This window comes from Rhodamnia argentea, chromosome 1 (genome assembly GCF_020921035.1).
Source record: "Rhodamnia argentea isolate NSW1041297 chromosome 1, ASM2092103v1, whole genome shotgun sequence".
Lineage (NCBI taxonomy): Eukaryota > Viridiplantae > Streptophyta > Magnoliopsida > Myrtales > Myrtaceae > Rhodamnia > Rhodamnia argentea.
This window is the reverse complement of record NC_063150.1, coordinates 35,437,901-35,457,308: the sequence shown is the minus strand read 5'-3', so window position 1 is coordinate 35,457,308 and position 19,408 is coordinate 35,437,901. Positions and strand designations below refer to the sequence as shown.

The window sequence follows — 19,408 nt, the reverse complement described above, 5'->3', positions numbered from 1 at the left end:
ATTGGCTGGATTCCACTAGATGAATCGTTGAAAGGTTACAAGCGATGTTACACTTTTTCACTCTTACAAAACCTTTCAAAGATAAAAAAATGTAGCTCTCGAGAACAAGTATATGAATCTGAACATCTCAAACACTTTGGAATTATATGTTCTGATCTCCCTCGGATCGGTCACAATGGATTTTCCTTTTATACTTCTTCACCCCCAAGCTAGCCCTTGGACAAGTCTTCAAAAAATTGCTCTTCAATCGCTCATTCAATTATAGTTTACCAAACAACTTTTGTATTTCACCAAATCCCTTCGGACTAAAAACATTTGCATTTTCCTAAAAAATTTCCCCAAAAGCCTTTCCAAACACAGCCTTAGAGAGCTAGTGGTGGCCTCGCTCCCGAGTTAAGAATTTCTCCTTCATAAGAGGAAAATTTTCCATAAAAACTTAGACATATTATATATAACCAAAATAAATTAGTTCGCCTCCTCTAATATCAAATTTTCGGTCTGTCATTACACTTGAGTGCATCCAGTCATTATAAGTAGAAAATCAATTCATTACTTAGGCTTTGGTTGTTTCGTAAAAAAAAAAAGAATGATTTGAAAATTATTTTCCTAAAAATATTCTCTTATAGATATATTTGAATATAAATTATTATTGATAATAAAAATATTTTTTATTGACTAGCTATTTTAAGTGATATAAGTGGTCATTTTTTAGGTAAATTATGTTTAAATTATTTATTTATTGCGAAATAAACGGAACCCTACCTTACGAGAAATTTACCTTAGAATGTGCCTTTAGTTTCTCGGGGCTTTTAGCTTAAAAAAGCTAGTTGAGTGTACAGGGTTTGGGGTGATCAGTTACTCATCCCTGGCTATAAAAACCAGAATCTTTGACTTTATAGTACGAAACAAAAATCAAAGGAATAGTCAAATCAACGCCATTTTATTCGTTGCAAGAAAAATCCAAAAACTTCTCCAAAACCAACGGAGGGACATTCTTTCCATTATTCAAACTTACGTTTGTTGCTTTGACAACTTGGGGCCAAGGACATGTCGGATTTCGTTCCTCGTAAGATGTGGATGGTGACTTCATTCTGCTTATCTGTTTCTCTTTCGTTTTCTGAAGTGTGTTTAGGTTCGAACCAGCTCGAGGTCAAATATGTTCATTTTCTTGCATCCTTGCACCAGTGGGAAAAATATTAATTTTTTTTAAATCTATAGTAGTTGTGCTAATCAATCCTAATTTTTTTTCTACCAATTCAGTTCTAAACATTTTGCAATTATATCAATTCATTCAATCCGATGAATTTTAGCTGAAAATTACTGATGTAGACGCCGATCGATCGATGACATAATATTTTAATATTACTTTCTTTCTTTTTTCTTCCCCTTCCCCTTCTTTCTCTGACCGAGCCTCGCCATGGTCCAACCAACAGCTAAAGGAAGAAGAGGGAAGGGAAAATGAAATAAAAGAAAAGAAAAATGAAAAATGAAAAAAAATTAAAAAAATTAAAAAAATTATTAAAATTTTATGTCATCGGACGGCCAGCATCCACGTTAGAGTCGGCCAGCCAAAATTCGTTGAATGGATTGAATTGACACAATTGAAAAAGATTTAGGATTGAATCATAAAAAACAAATAGAGTTTAGGATTGAATTTGCACAATTGCAATATGTTTAGAACTTTTTTGGTAATTTTCCCTTGCACCAGTAGATAAGGGTGCAGCCTCACACTAGTAACGCCTGTGAGCTATAAGTAGAACGGACAATATTGGTGGTAACAATTGTGGACACGGCCGAGATTGGCTACAATGGCATTATGACCCGGAGGATGTTGTGCGACCGACATGTCTTTGATCTCACATCGTTATAACTTGATAATTAGACTGGTAAATAGGTCTTGCACATTTTAGACATGAAAGTTCGGGTGTTCCGAAATCAACGTAGACAATGTCATTATGATGGTATGGGTTGATGCGACTGTTAATGAATCGTGCAATGATCTTTGGTCTTGTCTTGTGATGCTTTTCCATATCACGCCAGGTTTAAGGAAAAAAGAATATTTTATGTTAAGTTTTATGTCATAAAATTAATATATGATGATCTAGGAAATAAAATTCCTAATAACCTTACGACACACAATTTCTTTGTTGATAAGATGTATTTGTGGCACTACACTATATTAAAGTCAATTTAAGGGCACTTTCGCGCGTGTGTATATATACACACACATACTGCGTTTTGGACTTTACTTCGCTAGTGGGCCTCTCTAGATAGATTGGCAAATGAGTAGCAATCATGGAAATTATCCATTCAATCCTAAACTAATTATGCGGATGCCAATTTAAATTGAAATTTCATGTAAAGATTTGCGACTAAATTGAAAAAATTGAAAAATTTAGGACTGAATTGATAATAGATTTAGGACTGATTTAATAATTTTTCCATCTAGACAAAAATAATGACGAAGTTGGATGATTTATAGTTGAAAATTCATTCGAAAATCATGCAAATCAGGTAAGGTGTTTTTGTATCATTTTTCGAAGGCGCCGCCAACCTTTCCAAGCATCCAGCAGAAATTGCTGACCCACGTCGATTTGAGAGCACTATGGGTAGGTCCAGAATGCTATTTTATCCAACCCAATTTGATCTTTCTAATACCATTTGTTTTTATAGACTGCTTACTTCTAGAGGAGTTAGAAATTGTGTTACATATTCGATTTTTTTATTAAGTGATGAGGCAAAAGTGATTTCACAAATTGGATTGATAAATTGATCTCGTTGTATTTTTAGGGCGCGAATGATAACCATTATGTTTTTCTATTTTTCTATTTTTATATTTCCGAAAATAGTTTTGGAACAGAAATCCGTTTAGTAAATCAATTTCATTTTTCTATTTTCGAGACAAATTTTTAGCCTAGAAATAGGTTTTAGAACAAAAATTTTCTACTTTTCTATTTTTAGAATAGAAATGGAAATAAAAATTCTTCTCATCGCTCACTTCATCTCTCTCTCACGTCCCCGATTACTGTTCACTGGCTGCCACCCAAGGCTCGATGGCCGACAGCCATAGCAATTTCATGCTTTTATCAAATGATTTATGCTCTTGGAACAAAAATTTTGTGTCGTTATCAAACCTTTTCTCTAATCAGAAACTCGTCAAGGGAATTGAAAGACAAAAATTTATTTCCGGTCAGATATAGCTCTCGAGAACTGGATGGTTATCATTTGAGTCCTTAGCATTATTTGTTCAATCATCAACCACATTCCATTTCCCAAATTAGTAATCCAGAAAAAAAAAAAAAAGAATTAGAACCCCTCAAATGATCCAGTATTTTATATGTATTTCTTGAAGGATTTTGCTAGCATAACAATTTTTTGGTGACTGTCATATTAATAACATGTTATGAGCTATAAATTTTTAAAAGAGTGTACTCAATAATAATTTTTGATTATTTGTTATTATTTTTTGTAGCTCACAATATGCTGTTAATTTTACAATAAATAAAAAATTGCCATGGACGCATGCCACATACTTTATAAGGTGAAATTGTCAATGGTCCACAGTCAAAGCCTGAATTACGTTGAATTTTCAGCAGGTGTCTTAATCTTAATGAACTTTGTCCTTTCATTTTGATGGATACAGATGATTCTCAGTGTGTATCAAAAAATCATGATCGGATGATGTGATGCGTTTGGTACACGAATATTCATGCGGCTAAAATTCCACATGCCGCGTAGCTTAACCAATTACATCTCAAGGTTGTCCTATCACGTGATCCGATACTTTTTAGCACGTTCTCTGAAAAACATGTTAGATTCCCGTCCCATCCGAATTACGTTTGTATAAAAATCAAAGGGATAGTCAAATCAACTCTTGAAAAAGGAAACGAGAAATTTATCCCTGACTATAAAAATCAGAATCTTTGACTTTATAATACGGAACAAAAATCAAAGGGATAGTCAAATCAACGCCATTTTATTCATTGCAAGAAAAATCCAAAGAATTCTCGAAATCAACGGAGGGACATTCTTTCCATTATTCAAACTTACGTTTGTTGCTTTGACAACTTAGGGACTAGGACATGTCGGATTTCGTTCCTCGTAAGATGTGGATGGCGACTTCATTCTTCTTGTCTGTTTCTCTTTCGTTTTCTGAAGTGTGTTTGGGTTCCGCCAACCAGTTCAGGGTTAGATATGTTCATTTACTTGCATCGTTGCACTAGTGGAAAAATTCTTATTTTTTTTTTTAAATTTATAGTAATTGTGATAATTCAATTCTAATTTTTTTTTAAAGCAATTTAGTCCTAAAGCTTTTACAATTGTGTCAATTCATTTTATCTGACGAATTTTAAGCGGCCAACGCCGACGTGAACACTAGTCGATCGGCGATATAATATTTTAATTTTTTAAATTTTCTTATTTTCCTTCCCCTTCCCCCTTCTTCCTTTGATCGAGCCTCGCCGGTCATCCCTAAGGTGAGTCGCCTAGGTCCGACGATCGGCTAGAGGAAGAAGAGGGAAGGGAAAAGGAAATAAAAATAATAAAAAATAAAAAATAAAAAATAAAAAAAATATTAAAATATTATGTCGCCTATTGGGCGACGTCCACGTTAGCTTCGGCTGGTCAAAATTTATCAGATGGATTGAATTAGCACAATTACAAAAGGTACAAGACTGGATCGGCAAAAATAATAGAGTTTAGGACTGAATTGACACAATTGTAATATGTTTATGACTTTTTTGGTAATTTTTCCTTGCACCAGTAGATAATTGTGCAGCCTCACAATAGTACTGCGTATGAACTGTTAGTAGAATAGACAATATCGATAGTACTAGTTGTGGACACGGCCGAGATTGCCTACAATGGCATTATGACCCATAGGATGTTGCACGACCGATATGTCTTTGATCTCACATCATTATAACTTGGTAATTAGACTGGTATATAGGTCTTGCACATTTTAGACATGAAAGTTCGGGTGTTCTGAAATCAACGTAGACAATGTCTTTCCGATGGCATGGGTTGATGGGGCTATCGATGGATTGTGCAATGATCTTGGTCTTGTCTTGTGATGCTTCTCCATATCACACCAGGTTTCAAGGAAAAAGAATATTTCATGTTAAGTTGTGTGTCTTAAATTTAATGTTTGATGATCCGGGAATGAAATTCCTAATAACTTTACGACACACAATTACTTTGTTGGTAATATGTATTTGTTGCACTACATCATATTAAAGTCAATTTGAGGGGGCGCTTCTCTCTCTCTCTAGATATTAGGGGTAATCGGTTTCAAAGTGGGTTTGTTTCAAACCTGGAACCTACTCTGTTATAATCGATTATCGATTTTTGAAACATGAAACTTGCCCTATTTTTCTAGAACCGATTCTAGGAGGCGGCGCTATTTCCACTCCCATTTTGACTAAGATAATCATTTTTGCTAGTTAACTTACTAAAATACCCTCCTCTTTCTTCAATTAAATGTTTCTTTTTGTATCGGGCTAATCTACAAATCTACCTTTAATTTTAGTTGATCTTGATAAAAACAGACAAGTAAAATTGATCACAAAATGAAAAAGATTAATTTGTTAAAAGCATAATAAAATGTCGAACATATTTTGTATTTAGATATGTATTAACAAAGGATAAACAAATAAAGAAAAAAACATGAAATTTCGTGATGTTCAACTCTTGATGTAAAGAAAGGAATTAATATCGATTATAAATTCAATCTCATAGCAAGTGGATCAACTTATGCGAGTTTGAAAGTGCAAAATGCGTAAATAAATTTTCAACCCATCTTGCAATTTGTATTAAAATGTGAAAAGATAAAAAGAAAAAGCACAAATAAGCGATTTGCAACTTTAGAAACCTACAAGTCTATTTGAAACTTACCTACAATATTAAAATCTGCTTGATAATTATGTTGGATTTTAATTTCAACTTTGTAATAAAGTTTTCCTCAAACTATTTCATAAAAAATAGGCAGTTAATTGTGTAACCATAAGCCGTTATAATTAGAAATTTCTAACATTTTATATAGCTTTTCTAATTAAAATCATGAGATCATAAATTAAGGATAACAAAATTTTCTAAGAAAAGTGATAACATGATGCATTATGGAATGATATTTTATTGGGTGTAATTTGACATTTATATTGTGAATTTGATATTTAAAAGAGAAAATAGAAATAAAAGCAGTTATGTTGGTTAGGTTGACAAAAAAAGAAATAATAACCTGAAGATGGAGGAGGGTATTTTGGCCTATTGATTGAAAAGAGGAGTGCCTTAGTCAAAATAGGAGTGAAAATAGCACCGCCCTTCTAGAACTTTCTCTGTTTTTTCGGTTCAATTTCAAGGTCTACTCAAGAACCTGATTTTTTTTTTGTTTTTTATTTTACTTTTTATAGCAAAATAATATAAGCAACAAAGCGGCTCAAAATAAAAGATGATCAACATAAATATCTATTTGCCAAACACATGGTCACGTTTATCTATAAACGATAAAAAGTTCAAACACGTAGCCACATACAATTATAAAAAATAAAAAGTTCAAACACGTAATGGTAAACAGAAATTATAAAACTCAGCTCCCCATTCATCATAATAATTTTTTTAAATTTCATTCTTCATTCATACATAAAAATATTACTTTAAAGAATAGAGAGAGATGCGATAAAGAATAGAGAAGAAGCAAATGAGGCGAGGCGAGTTAAACTCAACTTAGAGAAATTATGTTATTTTTACTATAACTAAGAACCGGTTCCAAAACCGGTTTAGTTGTTGAGTGGCTCTTCACTTGAAACCCGAAATCGGACCTGTTCAAGCCGGTTCCAAAAATTTGGAACCGGAAATCGGACTTGTTTTTTGTGCGATCCAGTCTGGTTCTCGATTCTATCCTCCACTGTTGGGCTCTCTCCATATTGGCATATAAGTAACAATAACGAGAATTGTCCAATCGGTGATAAACATATCATATGGATGCGGGAAAATTGCAAAAAAAGTCCTAAATTATAGCATACGCGCCAATTCAGTCCTAAATTTTTTAATTATGCAAATTTAATCCTAAATCTTTTCATATATTGCTAATTGAGTTTATTTGACCAATTATGGCTAGAAATTGCTAATGTGGACGCCGGACGTCCTTTATGGTGTGGCCAGCATTGACTTGCACATTTGAATGATTGTTTGATTTTTTTTTTTATAGCTTTTCTTCTCTCGTCTTTTATTTTGGGGGGTGGGACTGCAGTAAGGTTCGCCGGCCTTTAGCAAAAATATAAAATAAAAATAAAGAGAAGTAACTAAAAACTATAAAAATATAAAAATAAAGAAAATTATTTAAATATATCTATGTCAGCGTCGGTTATTCCATGTAAGACGATTGACGTCCACGTCGGCTTTTTCAGGCTATAATTGTTCGGATAGATTTAATTGGCCAAACGTGAAAAGGTCTAGGGTTAAATTAGTTTAATTAAAAAGTTTAAAACTGAATTGACACAAGTATTTGTAGGTTTATGATTCTTTTGGTAATTGTCCCTTGCGGATGCCAATTTACATTGGAATTCGAGCAATGGTTTGGGACTAAATTGGAAAAATCAAAAATTTTAGGACTAAATTGGCATTTGGATGATAAATTTAGGATTGATTAAATAATTATCCCATCTAGACGAGAATAATGACAAAGTTGGACGATTTTTTGTATCATTTTTACAAGCCGCCGCCAACCTTTCCAAGCAGCCAGCAGAAATTGCTGACCCACGTCGATTTGAGAGCACTATGGGTAGGCCCCGAATGCCATTTTATCCAACCCAATTTCAACTTTCTCACTATGGGTAGGTCCAGAATGATTTTTTGTTAAACCCTATTTGATCTTTCTAATACCATTTGTTTTTATAGAGTGGTTACTTCTAGAGGAGTTAGAAATTGTGTTACATATTTGATTTTTTATTAAGTGATGTGGCAAAAGTGATTTCATAAATTAGATTAATAAATCGATCTCGGTGTATCTTTAGGACGCGAATGATAACCATCCCGCTTCTCTGTTTTTCTATTTTTATGTTTCTGAGAACATGTTTGGAATAGAAATCTGTTTGGTAAAATCATTTCATTTATCTGTTTCCAAGACAAATTTTTAGCCTAAAAATATGTTTTGGAACAGAATTGAGAAGTAGAAATTTCATATTTTTCTATTTTTGGAATAGAAACGGAAATAAGAATTCTTCTCATTACTCACTCCCTCTCTCTCGTGTCCCTTGTCATTGTTTACTATCCCCCGGCCGAGGTCCGGTGGTCAACAATCGTAGAAATTTTATACTATTATCAAACGAATTTCTATTATGGGATCATAAATTTTGTGTCGTTATCAAACGCATTTCTTTGATCAAAAACTCGTCTTGAGAATAGAAAGAGAAAAATCTATCTCCGGCCAGAAATAGCTCTTGAAAACTAAATGGTTATCATTCGCGCCCTTAGCGTTATTTGTTCAATCATCGAGCTCAATCCATTTCCCAAATTAGTGATCTAGAGAAAACAAAAATGAATTAGAACCCCGCAAATGATCAGGTATTTTATACATATTTCTTGAAGGACCTTGCTAGCATAACAATTTTTCGGTGACTATGAGAATAACATGTTGTGGGCCTCAAATTCTTGAAAGAGTGGACTTCATAATAATATTTAATTAGTTATTATTCATTTTTTTGTGGTTCACAATATGCTGTCAATCTCACAGTCATATTCCTATCTTGAACTGTGATTGGCTAATAATAAAGGAGAATGCTTTTCTAACGGTCTGATAATACCGTCAGTTATTTCTGACCATAAATCCACATACCATCACCGCGTGTTTTGCATAAAGTACTCATTAATTGAAACATTATGGGGTCATAAATAATGACTATTGTCGATCTGTCAGGCTAACTGTTTTCAATTGTAAATTCTATTCTCCGACAAATCCCACCTTCTTTATAAGGTGAAATTGTCAATGGTCCACGGTCAAACTCTGAATTACGTTGAGTTTTCATAAGGTGAAATTGTCAATGTTGTCAATGGTCCACGGTCAAACTCTGAATTCCGTTGAGTTTTCAAGAGGTGTCTCCGTGAACTTTGTCCTTTCATTTTGATGGATACACATGATTCTCAGTGAGAATCAGGAAACCATGATCGGATGATGTGATCGGTTTGGTACACTAACATTCATTCGCTTTAAAGTTGTACATGCCTCATATTGTCTTATGATATGACCAGAAACTTTTTCGCATGTTGTCCGAGCAACATGTCGGATCTTCGTCCCATCCGAACCACACTATAATTTTAAAAGAGGAAAAGAGAAATTTATGAATCTTAACATGCCATAATTGAATTAAATAAATGGCGTTATTGATTGAACTCGGAAAACGCACGGAAGTTTTGTTGTGGCATGCGAATTTAATTATCCATTCTCTATTTGTTCATACTGGAATTCCAAGATGAAGCTTTAATTCATGCGTCTACAAGAAGAATTGGACATATGCAATTCTTAGCTGCCGGTTTTAGTAAGCTAAAGAATATATATATATATATATATATTCTTATATATAGATAGATATAGACCGTTCCATTAATTAATGCATCTTAACCTAAAATGTCAAACATAAGTGTAAAAAGCATGATTAGTTTATTAACATCCATTATCTATATAAGTCAGAGCACAATAAGAGCTTATACCACACTAAAACCTTGCCTGTGAACATACTATCTTCCTCCACAGCAATGACAATGTTCTCTTCAATGGCCATCCAGTTGCCTTCTGCTTCTGCCCTCTTCGCTTCCCTCCTCTTCCTCTTCGTCATTCTAAAGCAATGGAAAAAATCCAATGGTGCCAAGAAAGACTCTCCTTCGAAATTGCCGCCGGGGCCGAAGATGCTCCCTCTTCTGGGGAACCTTCACCAGATGATGGGGTCCCTCCCTCACCACTCGCTCCGGGACTTGGCCAGAAGGCATGGGCCAATCATGCGCCTCCAGCTGGGGGAGATCCTGACCATCGTCATCTCGTCGGCGGACATGGTCAAGGAGATCCTCGGCAAGAACGAGCTCACCTTTGCCCAGAGGCCTGAGATCTCGGCCCATGAGGTCATGTCCTATGAGAACTCGAGCTTCGTGTTCTCGCCCTACGGCGAGTATTGGAGGCAGATGCGCAAGATTTGCGTGGTGGAGCTCCTGAGCATGAAGAAGGTCCTCTCCTTCCGATCCATAAGAGAGCAAGAGTGCTGGAACATGATGAAAACGATACAGTCATCTCAAGGGAAGCCTGTGAACGCGAGCAAGATGGTACTGCACCTGATTAATGACATCACCTCTAGGGCAGCGTTTGGCGAGAGATGCAAATATAGAGACGAGTTCCTTTCTTTCCTCAAGGAAGTGACGATGCTTGGTGGCGGGTTCGAGCTTCCAGATCTCTTCCCTTCGATCTGGTTCTTGCGTTATCTGTCGAGGATGAAACCGGCTTGGGAGAGATTGCACAAGAAGATTGATTTGATTCTCAACCACATCATTGAAGAACACAAGGAGAAATTGAAGGGGAACGGTGGGAACGACGAGGAGGACGAGAATGCAAGAGAAGATCTGGTGGATGTGCTCTTGAATCTCCAGAAGAGTAGTGAAATGAACTACTTCATCAAGCCACATGTCATAAAAAATATTGTCATGGTAAGGCTCATTTCATGTTAAATTCACTAAATATATACTTTGCTTCTATCTTACTTTCTCTTCTTTTTTTTTTGGGTCTGGACTTCTATCTTACTTGGTAATGAGCTTTCTTACTGCCCCAGCTTTTAAATATACATAGACTATGTATGTACTGTAGATTTTCTACTTCTGTTTTTATATATGAACGTGATGGGGAGGGGCCATGGAGCTAGTTAGCAATTCTTCTAGGCGTTATGAGAAGGACTTTGCCCTCGTTACGAAATGTTCCATTCGAGTCATTGAATTGCCTATTTTAATTACCAAGAAGAGCCCTTACTAATTAGTATAGAGTCGGCGTACAAGAATTTCAACAGCAAAATGGAACATGTAAGACGTTTTCATGATAACAATATATATATATATATATATATATATATATATATATATATATGAGATAATCGCATCCATGAAACCCTAATATTCTCAAGATGTATCACAAGAACATATCACATGGTGGATCAAAGAGTTATCCCCTTGTTATTCCTGTACTATTTCCAAATCAAGAGTTTGTATGACAGTTTCCGTGAGATTCCAAGCGGTCTCCATATATAGTTTTGCTCAGAGAATTACAGTCTCTATAAGCTTAGTGTTGTCCAAAATTTCACTTAATCTTTCATGTACTTTTAAGGACATCGTTCTGAAATTTAAAATCAATCTGCTCCTTTTGTTCCTTTGTGGGTAGGAAATATTTGCTGCTGGGACAGACCCATCCTCGACGACCATAGATTGGGCCTTCTCGGAGATGCTGAGGAACCCCCGAGTGATGGAGAAGGCGCAGGCCGAGGTCCGATCCATCCTGCAGGGCAAGACCCAGGTCCGCGAGCAGGACATCCAGGGCCTCGAGTACCTGAAGCTCGTGGTCAAGGAGACCCTGAGGATGCACCCGCCGGCCCCGCTCCTGACCCGAGAGTCGCGCGAGGCGTGCGTGATCAATGGCTACGAGATCCCCAAGAAGACCAAGATTGTGATCAACGCATATGCAGTGGGGAGGGACCCTGAGTTCTGGACAGACCCGGAGTCATTTGTGCCTGAGAGGTTCCTGAACTCGTCGGTCGATTTCAGAGGGTTGAGCTTTGAGTACATACCCTTTGGCGGTGGGAGGAGGATGTGTCCCGGAATCAATTTCGGGCTTGCGAACATCGAGCTTCCCCTGGCTCAGCTCCTGTACCACTTCGACTGGTCCCTGGCTGACGGGATTAAGGCACAAGACCTGGACATGTCTGAGACTTTTGGGGTCACTTCCAGGAGGAAGAATCCCTTGATCGTGGTTGCTGAGCCCCGTGTCCCGTTCTCGTACGATGGAGATCATGATAAGTAGTTATCAAAGGCGTGTATCCGGGGGAGTACTAGGTTGGGGAATCTTAATAATGTTGGTGTCTTTATATCTGTCTCTTGTCAGATATTGCAGTTCCTTATCCAATAAACAAGCCCATGTGTTCAAAAACAACTCTGTGAACTCCATATACTCTAAACTTTCTTGTTACTTCATATGATCTATCCTTTCTTTGATTATCAGATGCATGGTGTTAGCTTCATCCTATCGGGTATTCCATTTGTTTAAACCCAAACCGAATTCGGGGAAGACGCGGCTTTTAGCATTTTCTAGTCGTTGTTCCGACCGTGAAAATGAGCAATTATTTTCACGTGTGCTTGCTTTGATTCATAGAGCAAAACAGCGTTCTTTAGTCGTGCACTTCCTGCACGTGGGAAGAGAAACTGCATTGGGCTTATCAAAGTTAAGCCATGTATGTATCTCCATTCTTGCGATGGGGTTTGACTTTGTTGACAGAGAAAGAATGAGATTGTTGCATTTGGTCTCCTTCGTAAGCTGTTGACACTTGACGGCCAAAGAAGATAACCACATAATTGCTTCTATCCTGGACAGCCGCAATCCAACATAAAGAAAACATCACAAAACAGACTCTCGACTTATTTCTTGACTTCCATAGGATCCAAAATGTGACATGATGAGGCTGACATCTTTATTTTTGGGTGTTATTTTTGTCGCTCCATAGTTTAGTTTATGGACAACCATTAGGGGCAAATCCTAGTCGTCCTCTGGCAACATCATAGATCGCCTCGAACGTCGTTGCTACACGTTTCCATAGATGACGATGCCGGTGTCGTCTTAGTTCGGTGCGAACGTGAGGCAGACCTGCGAATCGCTTATGGCGTACGAAATGCCGCCGGGATCCAAGTCCATGAATGCGCCTCCACTGAAGGTGAATCTTTGGGACAAAAACCGATTTTGTATTGCGGAGATCATAGCAAGTGTCGAGAATTTCAAAACTCTTTGCCCTCTTACAGCGCACCATCTCGTTCCGGAAAGCCCTACTCATGGCATTGCATGACGTTGGGGGCAGTCACGTGACGACGGTCCCAGAGTCAATGAGGGCCTCCGCCTTCGAGAAGATTGCCGACGGGATTTGCAATTTAGTCCTTGCGACCGCGATTTCCACTATGTTTATGCCACGGAACATTGAGCTTTCTTGAATTGCGGCAATCGGTGTGAAGGTTAATGGCTTAGGCGTCTCCCTAGTCTTCCCAAATGTTAGATACCCCTTCGAGCTGGAAGAAGAGGGCAAGCAATAGGAGAAATATCGGCCGTACTTGCTCGCAGTTTGTCTAACGATCGACAAGCCGTCCCTGGTGAGGCCAAGCAGGCTGGCCGTTCCGCCAAAGGAGCCATAATTCACTCTGCCGCAACCGAACTGAAAGTTCCTTACTACATCTGTGGACATCAACATCAATGTATCAGTCGCGAGGTTCCCGTACGAATACGATAGGTCTCCATACGTTGCTTGGTAACTGCATCTTGAGTGGGAGCAGCTTGTCAAAATACCTGCTTGCATTGAATAAAATCATCATCTTTCCAGGCACAATCCTATAGAAAAAAAGGAGAACATGCGTACTTGAATGATATATACCTGATCCGGAACTCCTGCACATGGGCGAGGTACACGGTGTATTAGCGTAAGATGAGGAGTGAGACGGGCTGAAGATCGGCTCGGATTGAGGGTAGCAGAATGAGCATGGTTCACACTGAGTCCAAGTGAGATCACTGCTGGTGTTGAAGATGAGAGTGAGCTTCGACCGTGTCGAGCCAAGGCCAACGGTCACAATGTACTCAAGTGAGTCAAATGGGATGCCAAGCTTGGCCGGGACAGTGGCCTTTGAGCTTCCTAAGCCGGGTCCTTTGTTGGTGTTGTTGCTGCTGCTCGTTGAGATCTTAGATTGAATCGAATCGACCCTTGATTGGTCCCAGACCAGGGTTTTCGTGTGGTTGAGAGTGTTTGGCTTGGTTCTAGTGTGTGGAGAGCATGGACCGTGCTTATGCACTACTTCTAGCGATGATTCCCGGATACCACCTGCATCATGATGTCGCTATGCGAGTCTGTTGAGCTATCTGATGCAGAATTCTTTAGTGTGGATTTTCCCTAGGGACCTGTTCTTTCCAAAAACATCCACCAGTTAGCTTTTCTTTTCATTAATTTCCTCACACAAGGTTACTATTTTGAACATCATTAGTCCTTAGCTAGGATTGATGGATTCTGACATGGATTGACGACAACCAATCTGAGGTCACTTGGTAATTGAGAAACTGACTCATTGTCGAGACGGGATAACACGCTACATCTACATGGAGAGAGAGAGAGAGAGAGTTTTGTTAGTACCAGTTGATGAAGGTGTGCAAGAAGCAGAAGGCAATAGCGAGCTGAGTTGGATGATGTGGTGGTTCTCAGACTTGTATTGCACTCTCTGTGTATAACCCTCATCCGAAGAGATCACAAGACTGAGGAGAGAAACTAGCCCTGGCGAAGTTGCGCAAAGATGAAGCAGCCATCTTTGACATGGACGTATTGCGATAGTGTAATTCTCTTACGATCTGCCCTTTCGCATATAAAGCTTATATTTTCAGTTTTCTGTGCTTTGCAACGTGAATCACATTGCCAACTCTTACAATTCATGATCCTAATTAGTGATTAACCCGTTTCTCGCGTGCTTGCTTTGATTCATCGATTGACGGAGCAAAACAATATAGTTAAGTCTCGCACTTCCCGCGTGTCAAAAGAGAAGAGCGCACATATACCTGGCATTGTCACTGGTATTGGACTTATCTAAATTAAGCCGTGAATGTAGTTGGATTCTTCAGATGGGTTTTTACTTTGTTGTCAAAAAGAAAGAACGAGACTGTTGCATTTGGTCTCCTTCGTAAGCTGTAGATACCTGACGGCCAATACAAGGCACCGAGCCATGCACGTTCACCCGGAATTAAAATGAGAAGAATTGCAAAGTAGGCATCGAAACTGATTTTCCAAAGACGAGTGATTCTTTTACTATCCTTTGATCGGAAGATCAACAACATGATATGAAAAAGCTTGTGGTTAAACGTGAGCTTGAAACTCTCAGCCAAATCCTACCTCCATATGTCTGGAAACCTACACTGGTGAGCAAGGAGACTGACCGCCTTTTATAAAGTAAATAAACAGGTACGAATCGTAATGCAGGCCATTAACCTGATAAAAACCCGGCAACCTCTGCATACAGTCGAATGACATTTTCCTATACAAGTGTATGGCAGGTTGGGTTGCTAGAGGCATGCTTGATGACCTCAAGAATAAGTGAAGAGGCTGAACATCAGAGGACAAGCAAGCTAGTTCCTGTCGTGCTAACAGAACAGGATCAAAGAACCATAGAGAAAGAGAACAAGGTGTAAGAACCATTATTGCGTTTTCAGATTCTAGTCATAATGATCTTGAGGTGCCGTTTTTGCGGCTTACACAAGGACATGCCTATCATCAAGATTTCGTTAACTATCCATCACTCCCAGCGTCAGAACGAAGACTAATGACCATTCGGATTCTGCAAAATCATGATTAAGCATATCCACATTCTGCCAAGAACATTTTTAATCAAAGGAATGCCGAAACCACAAGTTTTATCGAGACATGAAAAGATCATCCCTTCAAGAATCTTCTTTAGTTTCGTAAAACAGAACCCATTTCCTGCGCTAACTCTGCTCGAGGATGAATGATATAGTAAGGTGCTTTAGTACAAGTGATAACCTAATGAAAATAGACGCTCACCTCATTTTCTTTTGGTAGAGCAGCCCTTTTGGAAGAACTCACATTCATACCCTGTAAATCCAATTGCTCATCCAACAACACCAACTCGTCGATCTCCATATCCACATCAAAATCATATGAATATAGGTATCAAATGGATGGATCGGGTTGGGCTTGGGTCGGATTGAATATGGTCCGACCCATTTTCATGCTATACAAATCTAGTGACTCATACAAGATTTATATTGTTAAAACACTTCAATATTAAAATTCAGTTTAAAGAAAATTATTTCTTTTGTATTTTTAAACATATGTATATATATTGCTAATTTTTTTTTATAGCTTTCTTAGCTATCCCATTTATGACTGACTTTTAAAACTTAAGGGACCCATTTATGGCCCACCACCATGAAATATGAGTCAAATATGGATTATAGACCCGTTTTGTCACATCTACGTATGAGTTATTAGTTCTTTGATTATGAGATGTATGTGTCGGCTTCATCCTATCAAGGATTCCCTTTGTTTAATCCGAATGAATTCCGAGAAGTTAGGTCCTTCTCAGCCATCTCCTTTTGTTGTTACGAGCGTGAAAATGAGTAATTATTGCATGCATGGCCCCGACATCATATCGTGATGGTACCCACCTGATTTGACAATTCATGTGAGTTAGGTTCATATAAACCGGGATCTTACAAGAGATTTTGCATGAGAAATAAGCTTCCATGGAAACGAATAGTGAAAGAAAGATCTACAATATGTCTTTTCTTGAAAAAGGGAGAACAAGGAAGCTTCAATAGGAATGGAAGATAACCGCAAAATTATTTGTACACCGGACACTCATAATCCAACATCCTATGAGATTGCGAATTAACTTGAATAACAAAATACGAATTTAACTATATTAACCACACCCGTCGATTCAACTTGATCTTCCCAGGTGAAAAAAGAAGAAGAAGGATCAATCGATAAGGTCAAATTGTCCATCCCAAATGACTACTTGCACTTTGCTTTATTATTAACCCTGGAAAAATTTCAAATAAAGGCTTGAAGTGTTCTTGTTTTTTCAAATAAGTGTCTAAAGTGGAGCTTGTTTCAAATAAGAACTTGAAGTGCCATAATTGTTTCAAAGGACCTGACCAAAATTATTTTCGTCATTTGCTTTTTTTTTTCCTTTTTTTTTTCCTTTTTTTCCCTTCTTCTTGGTAGCCGATCGGCCATTGGCGAGGGCCTTGCTCGGGCGTGGCGAGGGCAACCCTCGCCGACCTCATCTTGTCCAGCCCTCGTCGATGGCCGATCGTCTCTTGAGATAGGCCACCGGCGAGAAGGAAGGGCAAAGAAAAAGACAAAAATAAAAAAAAATGAAAAAATTGAAAAGAAAAAGAAAATAACCTTGGTCAAGGCACTTCAAACCCTTTTCTAAAACAAAACCCTTTTTTTGAAGCAAAGAATGCAATTCAAGTCCTTATTTGATCCGATAAAAAAAAAAAGCCTCTATTTGAAAAAAAAGGAAATTCAAACCTTTAAAATGATGAAAATGCCCTTCATCAGAGTTTTTCAAACACTTCTTTAAAATAAAGAAGGCAATCTAAGCTCTTATCCCAAAAAAAAAAAAAAAAAAAAGGATATTTCATACCTTTATTTTGAAATTTTCCTTGACCCTAGATCAGTATTGAAGCTAAGGGCCAATGGTGAGTGGCAGATTCTTATTGGGTCAGAAAAAACCGAATTTCATTACTAGATAAAAGCCCGCGGAAACTGTTCAACCGCTTCAGAACAAAGAAGCTTCCACAGTGCAATCGCCTCTGTCTGTGCCGCCAAAGCCGCATTGATCGGCCGGGGAAATGCCATCAATCAGTCTGCCGGAGTTATTCCGTAGACTCCAGCCACTGCACCTTCATAGGTTCCTTCCAGGTAAGCTCCGTCGACATTTTATTTTCAGGAAACCACCCTGTGCTGGTGGCCCCCATCGTTGAAGGCGAAAACTTTCATCAACTGAGTTCTTCTTCTTTGGCAGGAGCCGTCGAGCCAAATTTCCCAGCATCGCAAGGGCCTCTGATACTGCTTGCTCTGGTTTAGGCTTAATCGCTCGGAAGGAAGTGATTTCTTGCTTTCCATATTTGACGAAGAGCAATTGCTAAAAGCTCGAAATTGACTGAGTTGTGCGTAAAAATCTGCTAACCGTGAGGTGACACGTCTATTTACAGGGCTGGACCTGTTCATATCGACCTCGTCCATGGGCAAAGGAGGAAGATATGCTCTACTGACTCGGGCCGTTGATTGCAGATGCTTCGAATGGGGTGAGGTAAGATTTGCCTTTTTGTATAAGTTTCCCTTTGCAGCTAGAGCATTCTGACAGGCGCCCCCTAGGACAAATTTGATTTCGGGTGATAAATGGGAGAGCCAGATCTTTGTCTGCAGCGGCTTAGGTGTTTGGTAGGATGACGAAGCCTGTTATGAGATTTGTTTGGCTCATTCCTGTCCATTTCTGTTATAAGCGTTTTTCACAGTGAAACTTCCAGATTTTGAGTGTAGCTACACCAATGGATCTTCCGATTCCTGCGTCCCCAAAGGAATAGCAGTAATTTCGTTGATGGTCTCTGGGTCAAAAAGCTGCTCGTTCCATCGTGACTCCTCCTTTAGTATCAAATCAGCTACCCATTTAGGCTCGTTTCTATTTGCTAGTCCCCCAATCAGTCCCCTTCGCAACCATCTTTCCTCTCTAACTTTGATCTTTTCCCCATTTCCAACTTTAACCGATGGATATATGGCATCTCTCCCCATTAAGAAGCTTTGCCATCCCATGACGGTCTACTTCCTTTTCTAGAATGCTGTAAGTCTTCTCTTGGAAAATATAACCCTTTTAGCACCTGACCCCACAAAGACACCGGAGATTGTGAGATCCTCCAAGCTTGTTTCCCCAGCAGGGCCTTGTTGAAGGTCATTAAATCTCTAAACCTGAGGCCTCCTGCATCCTTTTTGCACTTCAAAGTTTCCCATTTTCTCCAGTGCAAACCAGTCTGTTTTTCAGTGTTTTTCCACCAGAATGTTGCAATTTTCTGCTCGATAGCTTGACATATGGATGCTGGTATTTTGAAACTAACATAGCGTACTATGGTATTGCTTGAAGTACTGATTTTATGGGGACTTCCTTTCCTGCTTTCGACATAAGTTTTTTCTTCCACCCTTCCGGCTTCTTATTTACTCTCGCCGTAATCCAGGGAAACATTTGTGTTTGTTTTTTTTTAACCTCTCCAATCAGAAGGTATCCCTAGATATTTCCCAGTTTTTACTAACTCCGGAACTCTCAGTTCTGCTGACATATTCCTCCTCAAACTCTGTGGGCATTCTTTACTGAAAAAATATCCCGGACTTATTCAAATTTTCTGCTTGGCTAGAAGCATAGCAGCATTGATTTAAAACAGAGGCCATGTTTTGACATTCCCTTGTTCTCCTATCAAGAAAAAAATTCGAGTCATCTGCAAACAATAAGTGAGATAGTGTGGGCCAAGACCTATTGAATTTCCTCTAATATTTCCATCCTCCAAAGCTCCTCCATCAAAACAGACGGAACATGTGCAACCAAAATGAATAAAGAGGGGGAGAGAGGATCAACTTGT

The 19,408-nt window shown here is 38.4% G+C and overlaps 3 protein-coding genes across 4 annotated transcripts in view; 2 read left to right on the top strand and 1 right to left on the bottom strand.

Annotated features, from left to right (window-relative positions):
- The window catches only part of LOC125314150 (tRNA(His) guanylyltransferase 2-like), a 206,931-nt gene that overhangs the window by 49,391 nt on the left and 138,132 nt on the right, over positions 1-19,408 (top strand). The gene's annotated exons all lie outside the window — the stretch shown is intronic.
- On the top strand, positions 9,741-12,049 carry LOC125314160 (desmethyl-deoxy-podophyllotoxin synthase-like). Its single transcript, XM_048275652.1, has 2 exons — positions 9,741-10,683; positions 11,405-12,049. Exons 1-2 carry the CDS (start codon positions 9,748-9,750, stop codon positions 12,038-12,040), a joined length of 1,572 nt encoding a protein of 523 aa, XP_048131609.1. The 5' UTR covers positions 9,741-9,747; the 3' UTR covers positions 12,041-12,049.
- On the bottom strand, positions 13,086-15,908 carry LOC115738830 (aspartyl protease family protein At5g10770-like). The gene is made up of 6 exons (XM_030671558.1): positions 15,810-15,908; positions 15,538-15,616; positions 15,269-15,391; positions 14,397-14,534; positions 13,635-14,090; positions 13,086-13,564 (listed from the first exon to the last, which is right to left on the bottom strand). The coding sequence occupies exons 1-6, from the start codon at positions 15,906-15,908 to the stop codon at positions 13,086-13,088; spliced, it is 1,374 nt and encodes a 457-aa protein (XP_030527418.1).

Coding starts and splice junctions, on each gene's coding strand:
- LOC115738830 (XM_030671558.1), bottom strand. CDS start 15,908: ATGGAGATCGACGAGTTGGTGTTGTTGGATGAGCAATTGGATTTACAG. Junction 14,091..14,396: donor TTGCACACCTTCATCAACTG/GTACTAACAAAA, acceptor ATCATGATGCAG/GTGGTATCCGGGAATCATCG. Junction 13,565..13,634: donor ATCAGGTATATATCATTCAA/GTACGCATGTTC, acceptor CAATGCAAGCAG/GTATTTTGACAAGCTGCTCC.
- LOC125314160 (XM_048275652.1), top strand. CDS start 9,748: ATGACAATGTTCTCTTCAATGGCCATCCAGTTGCCTTCTGCTTCTGCC. Junction 10,684..11,404: donor TCATAAAAAATATTGTCATG/GTAAGGCTCATT, acceptor CTTTGTGGGTAG/GAAATATTTGCTGCTGGGAC.